Source organism: Pteronotus mesoamericanus, unplaced genomic scaffold, assembly GCF_021234165.1.
Source record: "Pteronotus mesoamericanus isolate MK-2021 breed Mesoamerican mustached bat unplaced genomic scaffold, CSHL_Meso_final scaffold_83, whole genome shotgun sequence".
NCBI classification, from domain to species: Eukaryota; Metazoa; Chordata; class Mammalia; order Chiroptera; family Mormoopidae; genus Pteronotus; species Pteronotus mesoamericanus.
Window position 1 is genome coordinate 47,353 of NW_026555328.1, and position 24,151 is coordinate 71,503.

At 55.4% G+C, this 24,151-nt stretch overlaps 1 protein-coding gene across 1 annotated transcript; it reads right to left on the reverse strand.

Annotated features, from left to right (window-relative positions):
• Positions 1-827: 827 nt before the first annotated feature.
• INCENP (inner centromere protein) lies at positions 828-23,137 on the reverse strand. The gene is made up of 19 exons (XM_054563807.1): positions 23,019-23,137; positions 19,857-20,007; positions 19,347-19,460; positions 17,361-18,151; positions 14,796-14,847; positions 13,888-13,942; positions 13,662-13,779; positions 12,555-12,606; positions 11,999-12,119; positions 11,792-11,926; positions 11,272-11,283; positions 7,706-7,815; positions 7,504-7,624; positions 6,986-7,108; positions 5,991-6,184; positions 4,343-4,421; positions 4,070-4,162; positions 2,699-2,849; positions 828-1,220 (listed from the first exon to the last, which is right to left on the reverse strand). The coding sequence occupies exons 2-19, from the start codon at positions 19,994-19,996 to the stop codon at positions 1,006-1,008; spliced, it is 2,676 nt and encodes an 891-aa protein (XP_054419782.1). The 5' UTR covers positions 19,997-20,007; positions 23,019-23,137; the 3' UTR covers positions 828-1,005.
• Positions 23,138-24,151: the final 1,014 nt, after the last annotated feature.

Sequence of the window (24,151 nt, forward strand, 5' to 3'; positions counted from 1 at the left end):
CAGCCACAGGCACTTGCTCCTGTTGGGTGAGTTCTAATAAAACTCTACAGAAGCCTGCTGTGGCTTGACTGGGCCCACTGACCCCATCCAGGGGCCAGAGCAGCGGAGACTAAGGAGCCAGCGGCCACACGTTCAGAACCCAGCCGGCAGCTCGCGGGCAGGACCAGAGCCAGCTTCCATTAGCACCGAGCAGTCAGTCAGCAGCTGCCTGGTTTTACTGGAGAAACATCTCAACTGCTTGCAACCATTGGCCCCAAGGTAGTTTGAAGAGACATCTCCTTTCTAACCGTCCTTTTCTAATCCTGCTTAAGTAGCTGTCACCATCCACGCAGCGAGGAGCTGAGGGCCTGTCCTGATGGCAGAGCTGTGACAAGAGCCCAGTTCCCCTGCCCTCAACCCCAGGTCTCTCACACCGAAGAAGCCCCCCACCCCCTTTACAAAGGAAGCTCCCCAGAAAAACAGGAAGTATCTTCACCTGCCCCATCATGAGTAGCAGAAGTGTTTCTCAGGGTCCCCCAGGGATGGCATCATCATCTCTGTGGGTGGGACCCAGGTGACCTTGAAGCACACCCCAGGACAAGGAACACTGCCTTGCTCCTCCAGCCCATCCAGTGGCCTGAGACACATGGCTGCAGGGCCAGGGGCCAGGGTCAGCCGAGGCCCCCTGGTCTTCACAAAACCCACAGCAGGCTTAAAGGAATAGACTTTATTAACCTAGTTCTCAAACACTAGAGGCTAAAATTCTAACAACCCATCAATATTTACAGAGCGCTGCCTGCGGGTCAGGAGGGGCCAGGCCTGGCACTTCCCCAAACACACACCAAGCGCAGCCTCCAAACAGGCCGGAGCTACTTCCCACCTGCAGCACACAGAGAACGTTAATGTTTATGTGCAAGTGACCAGAACCACCGCGGCAGGCTAGCAGGCAGGACACCAGACCAACGGAGATGGACAGACAGTCACACACAGGAGGCTGAGGCTGCCGAGGGGGTTGGCGGACCTGGCTCAGTACTTCTTCAGGCTGTAGGTCAGGCTGCCGGGGACCCTGGTGCCCTGCAGGGGCGGCGAGTGCCAGACAGCAGAGCTGGTGCGTTTGTGGTAGCGTGGCTTGCTCTTCTTGAAGATGTCCTCCAGGTCCAGCTGGAGGATGGTCCCAAAGAGCTCAAGCACGTTCGGGGGGTGGTAGTACTGGTGGATGATGGCCTGGCTGAGCTGGGTGCCTGCAGGGGAACGGAGGGCTGGGTCACCGCCGCGGGGCTCCCCATGAGCCTCTCCATACCCCTGCCCCACCCAGAGCCCTTGTCGCCAGCATGTCCCCACCTCCTGCCACATGAGCTCCTCCGAGCCCTGCTCCTCCTGCCCCACCACCAAACGCTGATGATGCTCTCACTGTGCATTACAGCTGCCATCGTCTGGCAGCCTAGTCTGAACCCAGGTGCCAGGGAGCTCACAGGGCCAGGCACTCAGCCGAGCCCTCATGGCCTGACCTTGTCATCCCCTCACCCACCTGGGGGCCAGGTCCTTTATTCTCCGTTTACATCGGTGAGATTTGCCCAAAGGTGCACAGCTAGGAACTGGCAGAGCTGCAGTCTGAAGACAAATCTAGCTCCAGAGCTTAAGCCCATGGTTCCGTCCTTGCCGCAGTGACTACTGGCTACTTATCTCATCAGCCAGCCGCACAGGCCCTGAGGTGCAGGATGCAGACTGAGGGGCCTCTGGGCCGAGTCCGGGGTGGCACACCCCTGCCAACAGGGAGGAGCAGGTGGGATGTGCAGCCAGCTTGCTCTGGACCACGCCTTCCACATACTCACTTCATCCTCAATAACCCTTCTCCGCTGGGTCCTATTATCATGCCCATTTCACAGATGAGAACACTGGGCTGGCAAAGGTCAACTACAATTAGGTGGCTTTGCCGGTCACCTGGCTCCCTGGCCACACTGAACCCTGCATGTTGACACCTCCCAAGTGACTTGATGCTGGTAGTTAAGGAAACTAAGTCAGATGCTGTGGGGTTCAAATGAGGTGACACTCATAAGAGCAAGTTCTCTTTAGTAAGCACTGGCCCTGGGGAGTGAGACTACAGCCTGCCCTGACATCCGGCCCTGCGAGCTCTGTAAAGCACCTACTGTGTGCATGACCCGCTCTACTGCCGGCAGGCTTCACACCCAGGCCGAGGGCCACAGTCACGCTCACCCCGCTCCTGGTTAAATGCTGGGGCCTGTACACCCCGGGGTCAAATCCTGCCTAAGGGCCTTGCCCCCCCGTCAGGGCTTTCCTGCCTCCCCTGGCTGGCTGGAGCTCCCAGCCCCAGCCCTGAGTGCACTGCTAAACCCCACTATCCCTCAGCTCTATTCCCACCCCAGGCTGCTTATTTGGATCCAAGTCTCATCGGGCCTTCTGGGCAGGACTCCAAGGAGGGACCTAGAGAGCCTGGGCCAGAGTGCCCACAGCCCGCTGCAATTCAATACATTTTCTGAGAACAAAGGCATCCCACATCTGGTCCAAAAATGAGCCCACTGGCCAGAGTGGCCACACTATCCTACATGTGTCCCAAGGCCCTAAGCAGGCTTGTCAGGCCAACATATCAAGTATCTAGCACAACAGCCCCCGACACCCGCAGCTGCCAAGCACTCCTTCCAGGGACCCCTGAAATCACACGTGAGGGCCCTGGTCTCCAGCGCACCCTGGACCCGCTTACCTCTGGCCCAGGCGGGGATGGGCTTCCGGGGATGGGCCTCGTCATCAGTGGAGTCGTCACTGTTCAGGTCCATCCCGTAGTTATCTGGGTTGATCTTGGGGGGACCTCTGTGCCCTTGTGGAGTCATTTGATACGAGGTACAAGCTGGAGACTGGAAAAGATAAACAAGGCCCTCAGCTCCCCCTTCCCCACTCCTGCATCTGCCTCTACTGAGGAGCCCTGGGGTTCAGGCCACCTCCCCTCTTCACAGGAAAAATCAAAAGGTTCAGGGTCATGTAAAAAGTCACACCACATCCACAGCTCTGTATCTTCCTTCTTCATGCTGAAGTAAGTTTCAAATGCACTCCCAGGTCAGCATGCCTGATGTGGACAGCTCCCTGGGACCCCGCTGTGAACCCCATCATGGGGAACTTAAAAGTCCGTGTAGATGAACGTTCAGCTAGCCCCCAACTTTCCAACAGCTTCACCTGCGCTGCGCTGAAAACCCCTCTTCACAGCCCATTTTGTTTGTAAAGCATTTAACGAGAAATCACCTAAATGCTTGTCCACAGGTGCTGGTTCAAGAAATTCTGGTACAACTAGCTGGTACACAACTGTCAAAATTAAGAGATTTACAAGGGCTGAAATAGGTAATCGTCTACAATGTAGTGAAAAAAAAGAGAGAAAAAAAAATCCAGCTGCCAAGTGGTATATATTATGGAGTTAAGGCATGTCCCCCACAAATTTCTATGTTAAATCCCATCCCTCAACATGATGGAATCAGGAGGGGGGACCTTTGGGAGGTGCTCTGGTTGTGAGGGCAGAGCCATCTTGAATGGGATTGCTGTCCTTAAAAAAGAGACCCCAGAGAGTTCCATCTCCCCTTCCACTGTGCGAGGACACAGCAAGAAGACAGCTGTCTGTGAACCAGGAAGAGGGCTCCCAATAGACATCAAATCTGCCCACATCTTGACCTTGGAGTTCCCAGTCTCAGAGAAGTGTTTGTTTAAGCCACCTAGTCTATGGTACTTTGTTAGAGCAGCCTGAACAGACTAGGACAGTATGTACAGACCATGTCCACTTACAACCTGTGTGTATAAATGTTTACATGTGTAAAAATATAGATATATACACCAAAATTCTCATCTGAGGTACCTTTCTTTTACTTTATATTCTTTTATAAAGTTTAGTTTCTTTTTTTTTTTTTAACAATAAATTCTGAAAGCCTACATTGAGAATAAGAAATACACATATCAAAATTAGTAAAAACTCTCTGGACCAACTGTATCCTTCCTCTTTCTTACGGTCCCTAGATGTGATCTGTGCCTCCAGCTACAGGGGGACAATAATCAGCGCTGGGGGCCCCTCTCTGCTCTGGTGCCCAAGCCTCACCTGCACATCCATCGTCGTGTTCAGGCCTCTGTTGGCCGCTGCAGCCTCCTTGGCTTTCTTCTCCTGCTCTTCCTGCAGGCGCTGCTGCTCTTCCTGGGACCAGTGGCCAGCCAGGTGTAAGAGACCGTGCGAATGTGCTTTCCCCAGCCCCAGGCCAACCCCACACAGCCAGGCATGCAAGGCAGCTCCTGCCCCGAGAGCCACTGGGGCAGGGCTCCCCAGCCCAAAGTTGGCCCCAGGTCCCATGCGAGCCCCACACCAGCTCCCTGGTACCTTTTTTTTCTTCTCCTCTAGTTCCCGCTGCAGCTTCTCCTTCTGCAGCCGCAGGGCCTTCTCCCTCTCCTGCAGCTCCCTGGAATCCAAGCAAGAGCCTGTCAGGAAGCCGAGCCCTGGCTCTGTTTCCATCCCCATCAGGCTCATCAGCACTGGCCGCAGAAGATGGAATGGCAGGATGGGCACAGCAGCCAAGAGCCCACAGCTGTGCCTGTGCCCGAAGGGTCGGAAAGGTCACGCCCAGGGTACGGGGAGCGCTTGGCTTTGGAGCCCACCAGATTTAGCCGCCAAGCTCCCATACAACTTAGGTCTCATCTTCAGTCTTGTCTGTTGTACACTTGGGATCGTAACACCTGTCCTCCAGAGTCCTTGCGACAGTCAGATGAGATGATCAGTTATCTCCGACCGCCCTGGCCCGCCGGGCGGATACCGTGCTCCACGCCTGCCACGGGCTTTGGAGCCACCTCTGCTCACTAGCTCGTGACTTGAACGAGTCATTTGACCTCTGCATCTGTTTTACTCTCTGGGAAGTGGAGCTGCTGGCTCCTATCCCCCAGGGGCCTTCAAGTGAGGATTCAACAAGGAAACGTGCAAAGCATGTAGCTCAGGGCCCACCAAAGCAGCTGACCATTATGACCATCACGCCGTCAGCCCCTGGGATTGCCTGGCACACATGCAACTCTAAAATCACATCAACGGTCATGCACCCACCCTTTGTCCCCCTCCCAGACTCCTGTCTCCAACTCTACCATAAAACCAAGACAGTTCTGTGTTCATCAAGAAGCACAGGGAGATAGCTCTGATGCAGCCCACCCCAGGCGTCGACTCCTCCCTCTCCACGGGGCCGGCAGCCCCGCAAAGGCAGACACGGAGAGTGTTGCCTGGTGTTCCCCAGGGCGTGGAGGCGGGACAGAGGCAGCTGCTAGGCCTGTGCTTGGGTGCTGGCTGTCGGTACACACACGGGACACAGTTCTCTACGTCCACACCCCAGCGAGTTCACCACAGGCATGGATGCCACCTGTCCTGGCCAGCAGTGACTGCAGCTTGTCCTCCTTGGCATCCCCGGGACCCTGCCCAGCCAAGCACAGGACAGGCCCCAGGCAAAGGCTTGCAGAACTGCACGTAGGGGTTCTGCCTGCTGCACAGAGACCCTTGCCTCTGAGAGTTGCAAGTCCTCAGGGCCCTTCAGCCACAGTTCCCAAGGAAGGCAGTCCAGAGGTGCTGGGATGTGCAGTCGGGGTGGAGATCTGACTCCTCATCACCAGAGGAGCCACATTTAGTGGGCAGGGGCCAAGGATGCTGACTTACACCAAAGAACTGCACAAATGCCCATGGGGGTCCTGTTGAGAAATACTGGCTAACGCTACAGTAGCATCCCACCCCTGTCCCCACCATGTCAGCAGGGGACAAAAATGAACCAAAGGGGGCACTGTACCGGATGGAGGCAGAACTCAAGAGAGCTCCAGGTGACCCTGCCCCTTATATCTTCCCCATCCCGAGCCAACGTGCCACATTCGGGTGGTCTGCCTGCTATGGGCCTCTGGGTTTGGAGCTGAGGAGGTATGTCCTTCTTTTGCAAATGCCAAGTGAAGGTGGCAGCTGCTTCTAGAGGATGGCTCCACCTCTCTGGCCCTCAGGGTTCCCTCACCTCTCCTGCTCCCGCCGCTCCTGCTCCCGCCGCTCCTGTTCCCGCCGCTCCTGCTCCCGCCGCTCCTGTTCCCGCCGCTCCTGCTCCCGCTGCTCCGCCAGCCTCTTGGCCTCGGCTGCCTTCCGCAGCCGCTCCTGCTCCTCCTCCTCCTTTTTCTTTTGCAGCAGCTCCTGGTGTCGCCGCTCTTCCTCCTCCTGTGAACACAGAGCAAGGTCAGGGCCTCAGAACAGGCCCGGGCCAGAGAAGTGCAGGAGAGGTCAGGGGCTGAGCTGGGGTCACCCCACGCCAGGCACCACACAAGGTCACGCCAGCCTGAAGACGCATCGTACGACAACTCTTTTTGCTGCTGCAGCAGATTTAATAGTTAAGGTGCAGACTGGAGCCAAACACACTTGCTGGGTGACACTGGACTATCACTTAAGCCCTCTGGCCTTGGTCTCCTCACAGAGCAAGTGGGAACAACAGTAATACCTAACGTCCTTAGAACAGTGCCTGGCACACAGTAAATACTAAATCAAGTTTAGCCATTAGTATTATAACCCCCAGAACAGATGTGTGCTCCTTACAGTCATAAGATCGACAGCTCCAGGGAAGAGGTAGGCCCTTATTCTTAGAAGCGGAATAGTCCATCCTTACAATAGCCCTGTCAAGTAGCTGCTACTGCTACCTGAAGGAACCAAAGCACCAAGAGGCCAAGTGACCTGTCCAAGGCCACACAGCTAGTAAAGAGCAGAGCTGAGGTTGGAAGTCTGGCTTAGAGTCCACGTGCTTCACCCTCAAAGCACCACCTCTACAGAAAAACGGAAAGCACATTACTGTCACCATCCCCACCTCCAAGGCATTTGTTGAACCTCCTCGGGGCTTGAAAGCACAGATCCTCCAGGACGAACCCACCAAAGTGGGGATGCCCAGCAGTCCTCAAAGGCTGAGGCAGCGCCCGTCCTGCCCCTCCTCTGCCTCGGTGCCCAAGCCCCTCTCCCCACCTGCGTTCGCACCTGTTGCAGCCACTTGAGCCTCCGTGCCTCCTCCTCCTGCTTCCTGCGCACCTCCATCTCCTCCATCTTCTTGGCCGCTGCCTTTTTCTTGGCCTTCTCCTCCGCCAGTCGCTCCTCCTTGGCCTGCAGAGCCCACCCACATGTGCCCGTGAGAGCAGCCCTTCCCACCCAACCCTACCAAGCAGGCCCCAGAACTGGGACAGGCACCCCATGCCCCTGGAAACCCAGCCTGGGCCTCCCAGCCCAGGGGAGGGGCACCTGGAAGCCAGCCCTGCCCAAGGGCCTCAGCCCACCCCTCGCAGCGGGCTGCCTGGTCCAGAGCAGAGGCTGCCCACCCTCAGCTGGGCTCAGAACTAACTCCAGGACCCCTGAATGGTTAGGAGAGGGGTCCAGGGTGTCAAACCCGTAACTCCCTGAGGGATACAGCCCTAACCTTCGGGCCGCCAGGTGTGAGCTGTGTGAGCCCCAGCAGGGAACAGCCCCCGAGACCTGGCTGCCCGCCAGCCCATGGCTCGCACCTTCTCATTCTTCTCATCCAGCTGAGCAAACTTCTGCTCAATCTGTTTCTTCTTCTCCTCCTTCATCTGCTCCACCCGCTCCCGGGCCTGCATCACCTTGCGGAGGCGCTCCTCGCGCTTCCTGTGGGCACAGGGCAATCAGGGAGAGCCTGCCGTGGCCTGGGGTAGCCAGGAGCCGGCCACTTACAGCTGGGCCACTTACAGCTTCACCTCCTCCAGCCGCCGCCGCTTGTCCTCTTCCACCTTCTGCCTACGCAGCTGCTCTGCCTCCTCCTTCCGCCGCAGGTTCTCCAGTCGCTGCCGCTCCTTCTCCTGGGTGGAAGGGGGCATGAGCGGAGACAGCCTAGTGCTGGGCTGGGGACCTGGCTGGCCCCAGGGAATCCCCCAGGCCCACGGGCTCCAGCAAGATGGACAGCAACATCAGACTGCTTCTGGGGGCAGAGTTGCCGCCAAACACCCTCCATTCCCACCCAGATTGAGGCCTGGGCCATCCATGTTTCCTCTTAGGGGACCCTAAGGCCTCCCACAGGCCTTCATCACAAATGTCTCCAACTCTGAACTCTGTTCAGCCCTGGCAAATTGTGGGCAGAACAAAAATCAGGTTCAAAATTGGATGTAAGCTCTGATGATAACTATGTGACCATGCCTTTGAAAGGAGAATAAAGAATAAGTTTGGGAATTTATCATTATTATGCTTTATAAGTTTTTTACTCTGTGTATGTGCTTTAACAAGTAACCACAAACATTCTTAAGACAACTGGAAAAATGGAAAATCTCAGCAAGTAAAAGATCTAAAAAACCAAGTGGAAATTTTAGAACTAATAATAACTGAAATAAATTTAGTAGATGGGTCCAAGAGAAGAAGTTAGGCATCCGTTAACACATGAAGATAAATTAATAACATGTATCCAATCTAAACACAGAGAAAACATATTGAAGAAAAATTAATAGCACCAAGGTAACCATGAGATGACACAAAAAGGCCTATCATCTGTGCCATCGTCATCCTACAATGGGAAGAGTGCCATGCAGGGGGGAAAATGTGGAAAAATAATGGCTTGGAAAGACTCCAAATTTGGTAAAAGATATACATTTACAGATTCAAGGTCATCAAAACCCAAGCAGGATAAACCCAAGGAAACCCACGTCAAGCTACATGATAATCACACTGTTGAAAACTTAATACAAAGGGGATAATTCTCAAAAGCAGCCACAAAAAAGACACATTACCTAGAGGGGCAGGTGAACAATGACTTGAATGACCAAAAACTTCTCATTAGAACTATGGATGCCAGAAGGAAGTGGCACAACGTGTGTAGAGTGCTGAAAGAAAAGAACTGCTCCCCCAGAACTCTATTCAGTGTTCAGTGAACTCTATTTCAGTATTCAGTGAAAGTATCCTTCAGAAATGAAGTAAAGAGATTTTTTTCAAATGGAGAGAAACTGGAGAACTTGTTGCCAGCAGACTCCTTCTCAAAGAATCACTCAAGTCCTCCAGACAAAAAGAAATGATACCAGAAGGACAGGCACAACATCAAAAGTGAAAGAGCAATAAAAATAATAAATATCTGGGTAAATAGCAATAGACTATTCTTTTACTCTTGAGTTCTTTACTGTGTTTGACAGTTGAAAGCAGAAATTATAAGAATGTCTGACAAGGTAGTCAATGTACAACGAGGTAACATGTGAGACAAAAAGAGCACACGCTGGGGAGCGTAGTAAGATTTCCACAACACAATCGAACTGCTATCAACTCTAAAGTGATTGTGAAACTTAAGTATGTAATGCCTTGAGCAACCAGTAAAAAACTGCAAAATGCAATAGTCAAAATCACAATAAACAAATTAAAATGCAATACTGAAAATATTCAAGTGAAGTTTTATAAAGTATATTTTACTACATAGTTTTCAACGTAAACTTTACTATATAATTTTTTAACATAAACGTTTGGTGGTTGTTGTTTTAAAGACAGAGAAAGGAACAGAAGGAAAGAGTGATGACCATGAGCCACAGAGGCTGAGCTGAGTGCAGGAAGGACCTGGAGGACACTGGCCTTTGGGAGGCTCCCATGGGGAGCGAGTGGGTGGCCTTTGGCTGACTCTCGCTCTCCAATGGTCCAGACCCACAGAAGACCAGCAGGAGGCCGGACCTCCATCCACTACACCCACCTGCTCTTCTATGAGGAAAGCACCTTGGAAGCAAAAGCCAGTGGTCCAGAGGGTGCCCACCACCATGTCTTCCTGCCCTGAGAGCCCAACAGACTCCTGCTTTCTACAGTGCTCAGCAAAACAGGTTTTTGTCCCAAAACTTGAGTGCAAAAGTTTCCCAGCGCAGGTCAGAGAACTCATCCCGTTGCACCGTGGATTGCATAGAAGACAAGAGCTATTTGTGTCATGGAATGTGTTTCCTCTTTGCCCCAACCCTGAAAGGTGGGCTGGATTGTCCCTGCTCCCCAGAGGCCACCGTCAAGGCCACAGCGAAAGGTGAGAGCAACCCAAATGCTTGTGCAGTCCATTCCACCTCCAGAGGCTTCAACCAAGCAGCGTCCCTTCATGCCAAGCCCAGTGCTGGGTGCTTGACACACAGGACTCTCTGGTTCATCCAATCCCTATGAGGGGCCAAGGAAACTTACACCCAAAGGTTAGGAAACTAGTCCAAGGCCCCAAGGCCCGTGTAACCTACCTAGGCTCCTGCAGGACTGTCCTACCCACCCCTCACAAATGCTCTGGGCAGGGACCTGGGCTCCGTAAAGCAGGAAAAGGCAGTTTCCTGGACCCCTCGGCCATCCCCGTGAGCCCTGCCAGGCTCTGACCAGTATGCATGGGGCACAGGAGTTCACCGCAGGGTGAAAAATGTAGTTCACTACTGTGGGCCCAGATGCCTAGCAGGCACCTAGCAGAAAAATAGGCATATAAGGTCTCCCAGCCTGACTGGCATATTGGAAGGTAAGCCGTTGGCACGGCCACCCAGCAGGGACCAGCCTCCTTGCAGAGAGGCAAGTTCAGGGCCCACCTGTCCACTGCTGGGAAGCTCTTGATCTGCTAGGCCCCAGGGCAGTGCTGCTGAGGCCTTGGGGCGTCCAGTGGAGGCAGAAGCCCTCCCAGCGGGCCCTTCGAAGCGGCAGGGGGAACTTGAGGAATGAAGCAGCTGCAGCCTTGCCACCCAGGAGCCTCCAGAGAGCCAGGGCTGCAGGCCCAGCAGATCTCGGCTCTCAGTCGCTCCTCGCTCACAGCTAGCGGCCCACCTTAGCTCTGAGGTGTCTGAGAGGAGAACAGCTTCTGTGGCCTCCTTCCCAGAGGCCACTGCTGACTGTTCCACCCTCAGTCACCTGCCTGGCCTTCAACCACGCATTGCTCTGCCCTCCTCTAAGGTGGTAGCTCAGGTGTGTGACCCAAAAAATCTCAGCTTCAGACCCTGAGTGGAAGCCCAGGGCTGGGGAGGAGCGAAGGAGGAGGCTGTGGGGAACTTCAAGCTGTGGCCCTGGCGACAGCTGCAGGTCACACACCCTTTGCTTCCTTCTACCTCAAGGAGGTTCCGAGGCTCTTCCTGGTAGCAGAATCAAAGGCAGAGGGCCAGGCTGGGGGCCTGGTCCAGCACGGCCAGCACCTCCAGCTGCCACCCAGAGCCTCTGGCCCCCTCCCACCTCCCTCGCAGCTCCCGCTCAGCATGTTAGTGCCACTACAGGAGCTGTCAGTTTTGCAAGGAGGGCTACAGTTGCTAAGCGCTAGGGGAAGCGAGGTTACAGGGACAGGAAAAGGTTTTACTTACAACAAAGCTGCACTGTGGAGGAGAGGAGACAAGGAGAAAGCCAAGAGTTAATGGCAGGCCAGGGAATGTCCTAGAAAGCTGGCCAGGCTCCCAGCTATGCCAGCGAGTCCACCCGGGCCCGCACCCTCTCGCTCACCCAGCCCTCATCCCCAACGAGTCGGAGTGTCATAAGGGTGCCCCTCACCTCAGCCCTCAAGGCGCTGAGGGTGTGGGATGGGTGGGCAGGGTAGGGGCCTGCTGGGCCACTTCTGCAACTGCACAGACCCGGGGCCAAGCCCCAGGGGTCATACTGAGTTGGCCAAGCCTCTAGGCCATAATACAGAGCCCAAGAGGGCAGGACAGATCGCAAGCATCTAGGCAGCCTGTGGCCAGAGAGGCTGAGCTGGCCTTTGACCAGTGCCAGGTCACACCTGCCTGGGCCCAGACGCACACTGCTCTCAGCAGCCATGGCACATGCAGGAGCCCCCAGCCATGCAGCCCAGCCTTAGCCAAGCTCGGCCCAGGGCGCAGGCTCCCTCACCTTAGGGTCCATGCGCAGGGGAGTGTTGCGCTTAATGAAGGATTTCATGACACTGCTGCGGGAGGCCGAGGTCGGGGTCATGAGCATCTGGTTCTTCTGCACGGTGTGCAGGAAGGTCCGGAGAGGCCGTACCACCTGCAGGCGAGGACCAGGGTCAGGACCCGCAGGCCGCGTGGAGGCAGCAAGGGCGGGCAGATGCCTGCTCACCTTGCTGGCTGGGCAGGGCGGGGAAGGGGTCTTGCTCCGGGGGGGCTGCAGCTCCTCATCCTCCAGGGAATGCTCCTCGTCCTCCAGCTCACTCACGGCCTGCTTGTAGCTGCGTTTCCTCCTGCAGGAGCGCGGGCCACAGCAGCGTCACGGGGCTGTCCCCGGGAACTCCCTCCAGAGCCAGAGCCACACCCCATGAAAGGGCGCCCCTACCAAGAAAACAGACCACCCACGGGCCTCTATGCTGCAGAGGTGGGTCTCCCTGACTGACCCTCCACTGCCCAGTCAGAGGAAGGGAAGGGACCAGCCCAAGGTCACATGAGTGGGAGGACACAGAAGGACAGGGCCCAGGATCTGGTCACACACTCCCAGGCCAGGCTCGTCCCGCAGCATCAAGCTGCCTCCTTCATTAAGTCAGAGCACCAGGCCCCACTCCTGCTGAGAGGAAACGGAGGCTCCTGACCGCACACCCATCCCCCGCAAGAGAAGACTCGAGCTTCATGCACCCCTGGGCCCCCTGGCATAGCGGCCTACACTCCCCTTCCCAAATACAAACCTGGCGCTCTGCGGTGCCTCCTTGGGGCCGTCTGCTTGACCAGTCCTGGCCTCTGTGAAGAGAGCCTTTTCAGTGAGGGCGCAGGGGCAGCTGGGAGGGCGCAGGGGCAGGTGCCCCTGGTGGCAGCTGTGGCAGGGGCAAGTGCGGCAGGGCAAGGCCCTCTTCCAGGCAGGCCCCCAAGTGGCCAGTGGCAGAAAAATCAGCCGTAGCACCAACTGGCCTTGACAGACCTGTGGCCACACAGAGCCCAGCCCGCTATCCCCAGCCCACAGGCCTCTTACCCCCAAGCCTCTGTGACAAGAACAACAGGACAATTCCAAGGTGGCCCCAAAAACAACCCGGCCTCCGCTAACAGCAGGGGAGTGTGGGGGGCACTTTCAGGAGCGGAAGCCTATGGAACAGACCCCTTGACCAGCTTCGAAATCCCACCCCTCCTGGCCCTTTCAGCTGGAGCCAATGGGACAGGAGGTGGCGGAGGGCTCCTAAATAGGGTTTCCATGGGGGTGTGGGGTCAGTACATTTTGTTTCACTGCCAGGAGAAAGTGCTGATATCTCCCCTGCCCTCTGACACTATTTCAAAGGGTCCTTTATTCCAAGGGGCTATGGGGCAGGCACAGCCATCGTCTCTGACCCGGTTCGCTGGGGAAGCAGGGTCCAAGGCTTCACACTACAATGCTGTTCCCACCAGGGGCTCATGAGCGGGACCCCAGGGCACCTCCGGCAGACTGGGGACACTGGAGCCTGGAGCCTACAGCTCTCCTGCTCTCTGCAGACAGGGCGAGAACGAGCCGGCAGCCAAGGACAGGACAAGGCCCCGCACATAGCTCCTCCTCTGCCCCACTGAGTGGAGTGCAAGGCCTTGCACCTGGTCAAGCCCTTCCCCCTACTCCGCCACTCCATTCCCATAGGCACGTGGCAGCAGCTCCCGCCCAAAGGCAGGAGGTGAAACCTGCAGACTCAAAGGAGATCTACAACCCCCTGGGCCTCATTTACCTTCAGCCTGTCAGCCTAGACAACGCAATTCCCTCTCCCCAGAGAAACTCAGGCTGAGGCCACCAAGGCTGGCGTGGCCCTGGGTGTCACATATGGCAGGTCAGGAAGACTCACCTTGCTGCCCTACGGAGGGTGTTTCCTGACCACAAGACACAGGCTGTGAGCTGGGTGTGCTACTAGCCGTCTTGGTGGCACCATGGGGTGACGATGTACTCCCTTCATTCTTGGGGACCTGGGGAAAGAAGCAAGACTTTAGAGATCTGGACCTGGGGCTCACAGCATAGAGCACAAGCCCTAAGGCCCTCCAGCCCTCCCCACCTCCCTAGCCTGCCCGCCTCACCTCCAGCTCAGCCTCCTCTGCAGGCTCAGCCTCCTTGCTGGGGTTCTCCTTAGGGCTGAAAGCAGAGCAGGAGATACCATGGGACCCACCCAGCCCAAATCGCCCCCACAGGAGCTCCGCCCCCAACCCTGGCCTGGACCACAAACCCACAGCCCCAGGCAGGACAGGAGGACAACAGCCAGAGCCAGCGGCTCCCTGGAGCGTCTGCTGCCTGGATAGATGAAGGATGTCCTTTTCAGAATTTGGCTTCATCTCACCCTCTATGAGGGCCTCGATTCCGGGTGTGAGCCCTTCCCCAGCTCTGCCTCAGCCCCATGGGCCTCAATGAGCCACATCTCTTTTGAGGCCTGCTCTCCATTCCCCATGGGGCCAGCAAAGCCAGCAGCTCTGCCCAGTTGCCCCATCTTGCCACCCCAAGCACTGACTCTCTGCTCCAAAGCAAGGGTGTGGGCTAGTTTCAGCGATGGCAGATGTGGCCTGAAGGAGCAGGAGTGCTGGCTCAAAGCAGCGCCAGGGTGTAATCCTGGAGCAGCGAGCGGCCGAACCCCCACGGGGCCCCCATTCTACCCAAATCTGAATGTGGCTCCTCATGGCTGTCCTAGCTCATCCACGGGCCTTTAATCTGACAACCTACAGACCCCAGGCCCCAGGATAAGGCTTGGCGGGGTCAAGGTTAGGCCAGGGGTGACAAGTGGTACTGATAGGTGATGTAGGGAGGCTTGACACTGTGCCACTTGCTGCCCGGTTAGACCGGGCAGGGGCAGGGCTGCGGCAATGGGCAGTCCGGGGGGAAGAAGGGATCGGGCACAGGAAACGCTTCCATTGCTGGGGTGCGCCTGGACAACAGGGCCCCGGCGTGTCCCGCCCAGCCCTGGGGAGGTGCCCAAGCCCTGGTTTACTGAACTCACCTGGCTTTCTGGGGCACCTCAACATTCAGGAGCCTCTCCAGGTAACTGTGGCCTGAGAGGAAAACCAAGGAACAAAAGATAACGTCAAAAACTGGCCAGGTGCCACTCTAAGGGGTCCAGGGAACCAGGCTGGTGGGGGCTTGGCCACCCCGTGTCTGAAGTCAGATCCTCTCAGAGACCCTTCCCTTCACCAGACAGACCCTCTCCATATTACAGGACAAAAATGTCCAGTTTCACTTAAGACTGTCCTTGATGAAAGTAGAGACTGCTTTATTAAATTTAAACTGAAATACACGTCTCTCTAAGACTGTGTGATGAAACAGGAAGCACGCAGAATGTGCGAGTCTCTGTGAAGAGCACTCACAAGTGAGCTCCCAGCTAAACCAGCCACTCTTCCCTTGGAACACTGTCTTTAACTGAAGGAACAACGGACACACGGGGGTTATTCAAGCTTGGGTATTTGGCAGGTGTTTTCTTAAAAATGAACAAAGTGACAAAGTCACTTAAAACAATTAACAGTATTTGTTGCCAATAATGAAAAACTGAACCCTGGCCAGTGTGGCTCAGTTGGCTGGGCATTGTCCCACAAACTGAAGGGTCACCAGTTCGATTCCTGGTCAGAGCACATGTCTGGGCTGCGGGGTCCATGCTCATCCCTAGTTGGGGTACTTGCAAAGGTAGCCAACTGATGTTTCTCACATCGATGTTTCTCTCCCTCTCTTTCTCCCTCCCTTCCCCTCTCCCTAAAATAAAATAAAAACATTAAAAATAAGTAAATAAATAAAGGCAGGGGTGGGGGCACCAAAAATAGAATTTTGGAAAATGGGTATCCACCACCATGAACTTCAGAGCTTCCTAACACCTAAAGATTATTTCTGAGGAGACCAGCACTGTCTCCCTCCTCCTTCCACCTCAAGGCAGAGAGAAGCCAGATAAGCTTGGGTCAAATGCAAATCAAATGAGAAGGCTGAAGGGGAGGGGCCCCCAGGATGACTTAAGTGCTGGCCGTCTGGATTCCGCTCCCCAAGCAGGAGCAGGCTCTAGAGTCTCTCCCACCCTCTCCCTGGAGGCCCAGGTTCGCCAGCCCCTGGGGCCTCTTCCAAGGATAAGTCAGGCCTGCGGAAATCTCCAAGGCAGGTCAGGACCATCTGGGTCCTTCTGAAGATCCAAAAACAGACCGTGGGTCAGACCACACACCTGCACCTGCCCCAGGTTTAGGATCCCGAGCCCCGTGGCCCAGAGCAAGCCCTTCCCCAAGTGGGGAAGGGAAGAAACCTGGCTGGGTGAGGGGCCCTCACCTACCCAACTGAGCCCCAGCCCGGGGCCTGCCACCAGACCTCCTTAGCAAATGGCTGCCGGGCTGGAAAAGACAAAACACGCGGGCCCAACCCCAAGCGCCTCAGTTTATAGACTCAGTGACCTCTTGAAGCCCCCATTTCCTCCTCAGTGAAGTGGGGAAATCCTAACAGGCCAGCAGCACTGCTGCAGGGACCAAGTGGGACAACCTTGAGTTTTATAAATCTTCACATGCCAGGCAGACATCAACGATAATTTTGATACACATTAATGTACAACCTGGCCCATCTTCTCCCTCAGTCCCATTCCTTCTCCATTCTCTGGCTGGACCCTTGTGGCAACCTCCTGCCTGGTCACCCTGCCTCCTTCCTTCCCTCCCTCTTTGTCATTTTTTTATACAGTGCCAGGAAGCTCCCAACAGCCATCAAGGGTCACATCCCCCAACCCACATGCGCCCCAGATACCCCAGCCCTTGCCATTTCATGCCTCAGGGTCTTCATACAAGCTGTTCCCTCTGCCGGGGACACCTTTCCCCACATTTCTGCCACCTGGCAGGACCCCACCTCCTCCAGGCAGCCAGCCCTGACTCTTAGAGCTGCCTGTCCTCCTCTGCGGCTCCCACTGGGGCAATGGTCCACTAAAGAAACAACCCTTTAAAATGATGCTACTATCACTCCAGTTGGCAGATGAGGAACTGAGGCCCATGAAGAAGTTCCTGTAACCTGCCCAGGGTCGCAGAGGAGGTAGCTGGCTGAGCTGACACTCAAACCCAGCTATCTGTCCCTTCCAGAACAAGTTGGCTGTGATGACTATTCACATCTCTTTTCTTCAGTGTCTCCAGACTAAACAGCTCCACTGATCGGAGCAGCCCACAAAGGTGGTGACCCTCAGGGAGCTGCTACAGGTGGAAAGGAGGACACGCTGGCCCTGGGCAAAGGCCCGGGTTCAAGTCATCAGAAGGGCATAGGGACCTCAGTTTTCTCATCCGTAAAACAAGAGGGCTGGTCGAGATCTGTACTGTCCACTGTAGTAAACACTAGCAAAGCGTGGCTGTTTAAATCTAAATTAAGTAAAATGTAGTAAAAGTAAAAATTCAGTTCCTCAATCACATCAGCTACATTTTGTGGCTAGCAGATATGGAACATTTACATCATCACAGAAAGCTCCATGGACAGCTCCTTGTTAGATTATTAGATGGTCTCCCAGAGGCCCTGCGGCCAAGCTGGGCACCCAGGACCCCCACACAGCACTGCTGGGCCCCAGACTCACAGATGATGCGGGCAGAGGCAACAGGCTCTTTGGTGGCCTTCTTGGCAATTCTTCTGCTTGACCTGCGAATGGTGCTCTCTGGTTTGGCCACCAGGGAATACTTTTGGGCCAGAGAGTCCTGGGGATCCAGGGAGGCTGGGGCGATCAGGCTGCGCCGCACTGACTGCCGGTCCGCACGGGAGCCCGTGGCCGTGGAGAAGTTCTCCGGCAGGAGGGGAGCCAGCACCCGCTGCTGCCACGGGGAAGCTGGAGAGCCAGGAGAGTCCTGGGGGCCTGGGGAGGTCCGTGCGATCCTGAGCTTGGAGGCAGACCGGCCTGCTTTGACCCCTTGGCCCTTGGGGTCCTGGGGTGTAGCCATCAGGGAGCTCACAGCAACAGACTCCAGTCTCCCAGCCTCTGACTTCTTGGGTGTTGATTCTTCGTCTGGTATGACAGTGACCTGAGAGGCCGGAGCAGTGGCTGGAGCCAGGGTTGGGGAGGGAGCCCGGGCAGAGCTGAGCCGGCTGAGGTGCTGCTCAGCGCTGCAGCGCTCGCCGACACCTATCTCCACCACGGGCACCAGCTGGCACTGGGTGACACTATTCTTGGGCTTCCGGGTCAGCACTGTGGGAGAGTCCGGGGTGGGTGAAGCAGCCACCATGGTGGCGGCCGCAGCTGCGGCCGCAGCACGGGTCACCCGCCGCGGGACAGAGCCATTCTCCGCTGCCACAATGGCCAGCTGCTCCACCTTGTCCTTGCTGCGCAGGTGCCGGGAGCTCAGCTGGCTGCTCCGAGTCTTCCTGCGGGACAACCTGCCAAAGGCGGCACAGCAGAAGCTGAGAGGACCCAGCAGGGCAGGGAGGCACCCCAAAACTCGAGCGAGGTGCCAGTCTCCCCAGGGGCTACCAACTCAGGTGGAGTGTAAAACGGAGGGCTTGGAGGCAAAAGAGCATGGATCTAGCTCAGGTTCTGCCCCCCGTTGCCATGAGACCCGGGGCCACTCCTCTCTGAGCCTTATCCTTCCAATCTGTAAGCTGAGGGTAATGCCAGTCCTCACCAAACTGCTGGGGAGAGTAAATTCATAGAAACCTCTCACTGACTGAGCTCACGCTGCGCTAAGCACCCTGTACAGGCCTTGCTCATGTTATCGCTTAATCCACAAGGCGGCCCTGAGAAGCAGAGACCATTCTCACTTCATTTATTTACTTTTTTAAGATTTCATTTTTTTATTTTTAGAGAGAGGGGAAGGGAGGGAGAAAAGAGAGGGAGAGAAACATCGATTGGTTGCCTCTCACTCATGCCTTGACCGGGGACCTGACCCACAACCCAGGCTCGTGCCCCAACTGGGAATCAAACCAGCGACCCTTCTGTTTGTGGGACAACACCCAACCCACTGAGCCACACCAGTCAGAGCAGGGGCCATTCTCACTTCAGATTTGAGGAAACTGAAGCTCAGAGAGGGGGGAAAACTAACCAAAGGACATCTAGCTGCTAAGGGGCAGTGCTGGGGTAAGTACTCAGGACCTCCTGACCCCAAGACCCAGCCCCCTGTATGCGCAGTCTGCAGCCCACGGTCATTTCTATGGGCAGCACAACAAGCACAGCACAGGGAGCTGAGCCGCAGACCCCTGGTCCACAGCTCTGGCGGCTCTCACCCAAGCAGAAGGTTGGACTCTTTCTTTTCCCACGTCTGGAAACCCTTCCCATCCTCAGGGCCCAGATCAAACACTCCTAACCCGACACACACACGCCCAGGGCTCCATGGTCTTGAGTTACGCTTTGTTTCCCCACGATATTTCACCCCTCAGCACAGCTACTGGGGCACCCACCGCCACTCCTGCAGGCCTCTGCTCCCCGTTAACACTGGAAACCAAACTCGCCTTGGTAGGCGCCAAGCCTCCAGACCCTGCCTGCCCAGCCGGCCCTCCCCTGGCTACTGGCCGCCTGCCCCACCCGCCCTCCCCTGGCTACTGGCCGCCTGCCCCACCCTGCCCCCGGGCCTCCTACCTTTTCCGGATGGGGTCCCTGTTTTCATCCTGAACATAAGAAATGCGCTTCTTCTTCCGTCGGTTCTTCTGAGAAGGCGTTTTGGGCATCAGCTCAGGCTCTCTGCTGAACTCTCTGTTCAGTATAAGATGGGTGATATTTGTCACTGCCTGGGAACTACCGGCCTCGTCCTCCACCCAACCCAGCCCAGCCCAGCCCAGCCCAGCCCCTGCCCGTTTCCTGGCAGTGACAGGTCAAGCTGGGGTGACCAGCATCAAGGGGGCTCTCCAAGGCCATGTGCAAGGGAGCAAGGCTGCTGGGCAAGGGTGTGCGGCCCATCCTCTGAGGCCCGGCGCAACACCTCTCCCCCGTCTTCCTGTTATACTAGGCTGGGCCCCCAGCACACTGGGCACTCAGGACAGACCCCTGGCAGCCTGTCTGTCTTGCCTGTCCAGTGAGGAAGTGGGCCGCTCTGTCCCCAAGGCAACAGCAGCCAGGTAGCCCCCAGCACTGGCAGGCTCCTGCCCTCACCTGGTGAACATGCGCTTGGCCTCCTCCTCGATCTCCTCGAGCCACACCAGGTCCTTATTGTCCACGTTGCAGACAAACTCCAGGAGCTTCTGGTCACAAAGCTCTAGCAGGTGAATGTGCCCTGGGGCCGTCGTCCCCATGGTGGCTCTCTCTGGTGAAAAACAAAGACAAGAGGCACAGGGGCTCAGGCTGGGGACTGGAACCTTCTCCAGTGGAAGAGCCTGCCAGGCCACAGCCCCCATTCCCCAATCACCACAAGGCACCAAGTGCCTGAATCAGCCTCCTCCACCCCCTCACCCCCGTCCCCGCTCACAGCCATTCCCCAGAGATACAGAATTCCAAATGCCAATCCGCTAGCTTCATTTTTGCAAAAAGAAGGGCCATCCTACTTACACTTTTCCAATGCCTTGCCTCTACCCCACCCATAGTACCCTGTCCCCACACTTCCCAGCCAATTCTGGTTTCAATAGTCCTTACAAATGGCCGTGGTGGGGGAGGGCGGGGTACAGGGCTTAAAATGACAAGGCATGGCCAACTGCCTTCCTGGATCAGGGAGAAACCAGGCCTACCACAGGACCCCTGTCCACCTGCCCAAGCACAGCCCTGTTCTTACTCTCTGGTGGGCACTCCTCTTCCTCCCTGTGGGTGAGCAAGGGCTTAGACACAGCCATCCCGAGCTACACGTGAGCAGACCCCAGGCCTCAGGCCAAAGAACATCGAATCCAACTGCCTCTTCAAGAGGCCAGTGAACAGAAGAGGTTCTGCGTTCCAAAGGACCCAGTAAGAAAGTAGGGGGCAGAGACGGCTCCTCTCCAAGAAGCCCCACAACCCTCTCTCTCCCTTGAGCTGAAATTGTCCTAGAAACAGATGAGGAAGCATCAAGGGAATGGATAAGCAACATCTTATTTTTAAGAAAATTTGCGTAGAACTATTGGACAGGGGCGGGGGGATACAAAACCAGTTTTCAATTAATTCCTCGAAAACTAGTAGCTCAGGCATCCTCCTTAATACTCAATTATATCATAATCACCAGAATCCCAGGCAAGGAAGAAGCGTTCCATGCAGTCGTAGCAGGGGCACAGTAAATATTCCGACTGCATGAATGGCAGAAAGAACAAGTGAAGGGGCGACAGCCATAAATAACAGACTACATGTCTCATGCCATAGCAGTGACCCACCACCCCGATCTGTACCTTCGAAACCAAGAACGATGCAAAGCTCAGCCTCACACCTAGAAGGAGGGACTAGGCTAAGTCACCCCGTAACACCCAATAGAGCTTAACACCAGGTCAGGCTGCAGCCCCACGGAATCGGATTTCCAGGGCACACAGTCTTTGTTCCTCAAAACAAGCTCTGCCCTCTGCCTGGAACCTTTTGGCTCCTATTTTATACAGCTCTCTCCTCATTACTTGCGTCTCAACATCTCAGGGAGGACCTGACCACCAGCCATGGTCCCATCCATCAATTTCAGTTCTGTGCATGGCACTTGGGTGACTATATGTTTGCTTACTGCCTGTCTCTGCCCACTAAACATTAGTGGGCAAGCCCTTGTCTGCCTTGCCTATCGCTGAAAGTCCAGAGCCCAGCACAGCGCCTGGCATGAAAGAAATATTGTTGAATGAATCAATCCACCTATCAACTCTACACCTTAAAACAAACATCCTGCAGGCTTTCTTCCCACCCACCCCATCCCCCTGGAGGACACCAAATAAGTTCATTCCGCACAGGTTAGGGCATGCCATACTTATCCAAAGCTTTGCTCCTAAATGCCAAGAGCAGCACTAATCTGGGTAGGGCCCAATGGGCAGGATCACAGAAGCTTTGCAGAGACAGCGCTGCAGCCAGCCAGTCACGGGCATGGCCTCTCCACCACCGTCCCTTTGGCTCTCCCCAGCCCCTCTGCTCTACAGCTCCGCCCTAGCAAAGTGCAAAATCCCAGTTCCAGGCCAGGAAAGAGAAAATTGTTTAAGGAAGCCAAAGCCAAAACCAAAACAAAGGTTCGCAGAAAAGCAACAACTTGCTTTCCTTTTTTCTTAAGTCTTTGTTCAAAATGGCAAAGTAGGTGACAGCGCCTTTCACGAAGTGTCAGAAAGGGTTTGGGCTTCTTCCACGGGGATGTTTGTTTTTAGCAGACCTCAGCTTTAAAAAGGGTCACCGTAAATTAGAACAAAGGTAACCCTAAGAAAGGAGGGATCAGTGTACAAAGAACGAGGCTCCCGGGAAAAGCAGCAAAAATGTCTTCAGCCCATGTCAAAACCTGTGCACAAACCCAGAGCACCTGATACCCCACCAAAAGAGAAAGGAGCTCATTGTTCCCTTCCAATACTTCCTTCACACCATATACCAGACTAGAGGCCCCACTGCCCTCCTCTGCAATGCCTGTTCTTTTGAGGGTGCAGGAAGTCAGGGACCTCACCCTCTACCACACTTCAGTGAAGAACGGTCATAATAGCTGCTCCATTTACGAGAGTCCTACTCCATGCCCAGGTCAGGCATCATCTCATTTAATTCTCACCTCAACCTCAAGGATACCCATGTGTGGATGAGGAAACTGAGGCTAAGAGAAGTTAACAGTCACCCTGGGGCCTGGATTTAAACTCTGTTCTTAAACAAGCTGTGCCCCTACTCGATTTCAGCCTCTGAAAGGCAGGCGTCAGGTTTGGGCTCTGGGCGCCCCCAGAGAAAGTCACAGTGGGTGGACGGGGCTGAACCGCTGACAGCGAACATGCCTAGGGTGTGACAAGGGACGGCATTGCCACCCGGAAATGGCTAGTTTAACATGTTGCTCAGCTGGAGGCGGAGGTGTTGAGCGAAGGTTAACTGCACAGAAATGAAATCTGGCATAATTCCATCACACACCGTGGTCGGTGTGCGCTTGCTCTGAGTCCAAGTCAACAAATGGCCTCGCAGGCACACAACAAGGGTGGTAGGCACCGGGAGGGCACGAAGTTATTTTCTCGGAACCTGGTGACCTAGGTGGAAGGTGAGGGGTTATCTCAAGTCCCAGGACCAAGGAAGGTCCCCTCGCCAAGTGAAAGAGGTGACCCGTCCATTCCCAAGCCGAAAGGGGCCAGAGGGTCACGCCCCCGGTCTAGAGTTGGCGGGAGGGGAAACAAATCGCTAACCACCCTACACCCCCGCCGGTCGCCCACGCGCACTCACTCGGTTGCACCGCGTCTACTAAGCGCTGCTCCGATCCAAGTCCAGCGGCCTCCCTAGAAGAGCTCCCCGCCCGCCCAGATCCTTAGCTCCCGAACTCTGAGGCTCCCGGCTACTTGGGAAGCAATAGGGCCGCGTAGCGCGGGCGAAACCTACGATTTTCAAAACTGAAAGCTCGGCCAATCCCCGACAAATTTGTCTGAGCGTCTGCAAAACTCTAAGCCAATCCTATAAGAGAAAGCGCCAGTCAGACTACCTATTGGCTATTTGGATTGGCAGTCTGCGGGACGAATAGGCGGGGAAGGGAAGCGTTGAAACTTTAACTTGCTCAGCTTCCGGGAGCCGCTACCGCGACCCAAAGAGGAAGTCGCCCGTCGGCGGAGGATGAGCGCGCAAACCCTCGCACGCCGGAACTACAAGCCCCAGCGTGCATTGCGAAGGCCCCGCGGGGCTTAGAAGGTGCTTCTGGAGTCACGGAGGGGCAGGAATCTTGGATTCCGGAGGTTACGCTCGTCCGGGGAGTCTTCTACTTTGCCGTTTCATCGTCTTATGTAGTCTTCCATGCAGGACGACGACATACTTCCGACCTCTGTCACTTTTGAAAAGTACAAAAAAAAAAAAAAAGTGCCGAGTCGCGCCAGAGTTTATGTTTATGTAGAGCCCTCTGTTACCTCGGGCACCAGCAGTCTGAATCCCACCTGTAATGATCCGGAGTGTTTCTTTGAAGCAGTGGTTCTCAGCTGGAGCGATATTATGCCCCCACCCACCCCACCTCATACTTGGCAATGTATGAATACGCGTTTTGGGAGGGGGAAGGGAGTTGCTACCGGCATTTAGTGGGTACAGGCCAGCCACGCTACACAACACCCGTCAGTGCATACATAGGCTAGCCCCAACAGCAAAGAATTACGTGGCTCAAAATGCCAGTATCACTGCTGTTGAGAAACTGCTGCAGACAATCACATTACTCTGTGTGTCAGGATTGCTATAGAGTATAAAAGCAAAATCTGGAAGAGTTATTTGCACACCCATGCTCATTGCAACATTATTTATAATAGTCAAGAGGTGGAAGCAACTTACATGTCCCTCGGTAGATGAACGAGAAAAGAAAAAGTCCTTGGCACATTTTTTAATCA

Bases quoted from the DNA above. Each gene is read 5' to 3' on its own strand.
- INCENP (XM_054563807.1), bottom strand. From the start codon at position 19,996: ATGGGGACGACGGCCCCAGGGCACATTCACCTGCTAGAGCTTTGTGAC. The intron at 18,152-19,346 runs GTAGGAGGCCCG...CGCCTTTGGCAG, and splicing joins AGGGACCCCATCCGGAAAAG to GTTGTCCCGCAGGAAGACTC. The intron at 11,927-11,998 runs GTGAGCAGGCAT...CCTCGCCTGCAG, and splicing joins CGCCCTGCCCAGCCAGCAAG to GTGGTACGGCCTCTCCGGAC.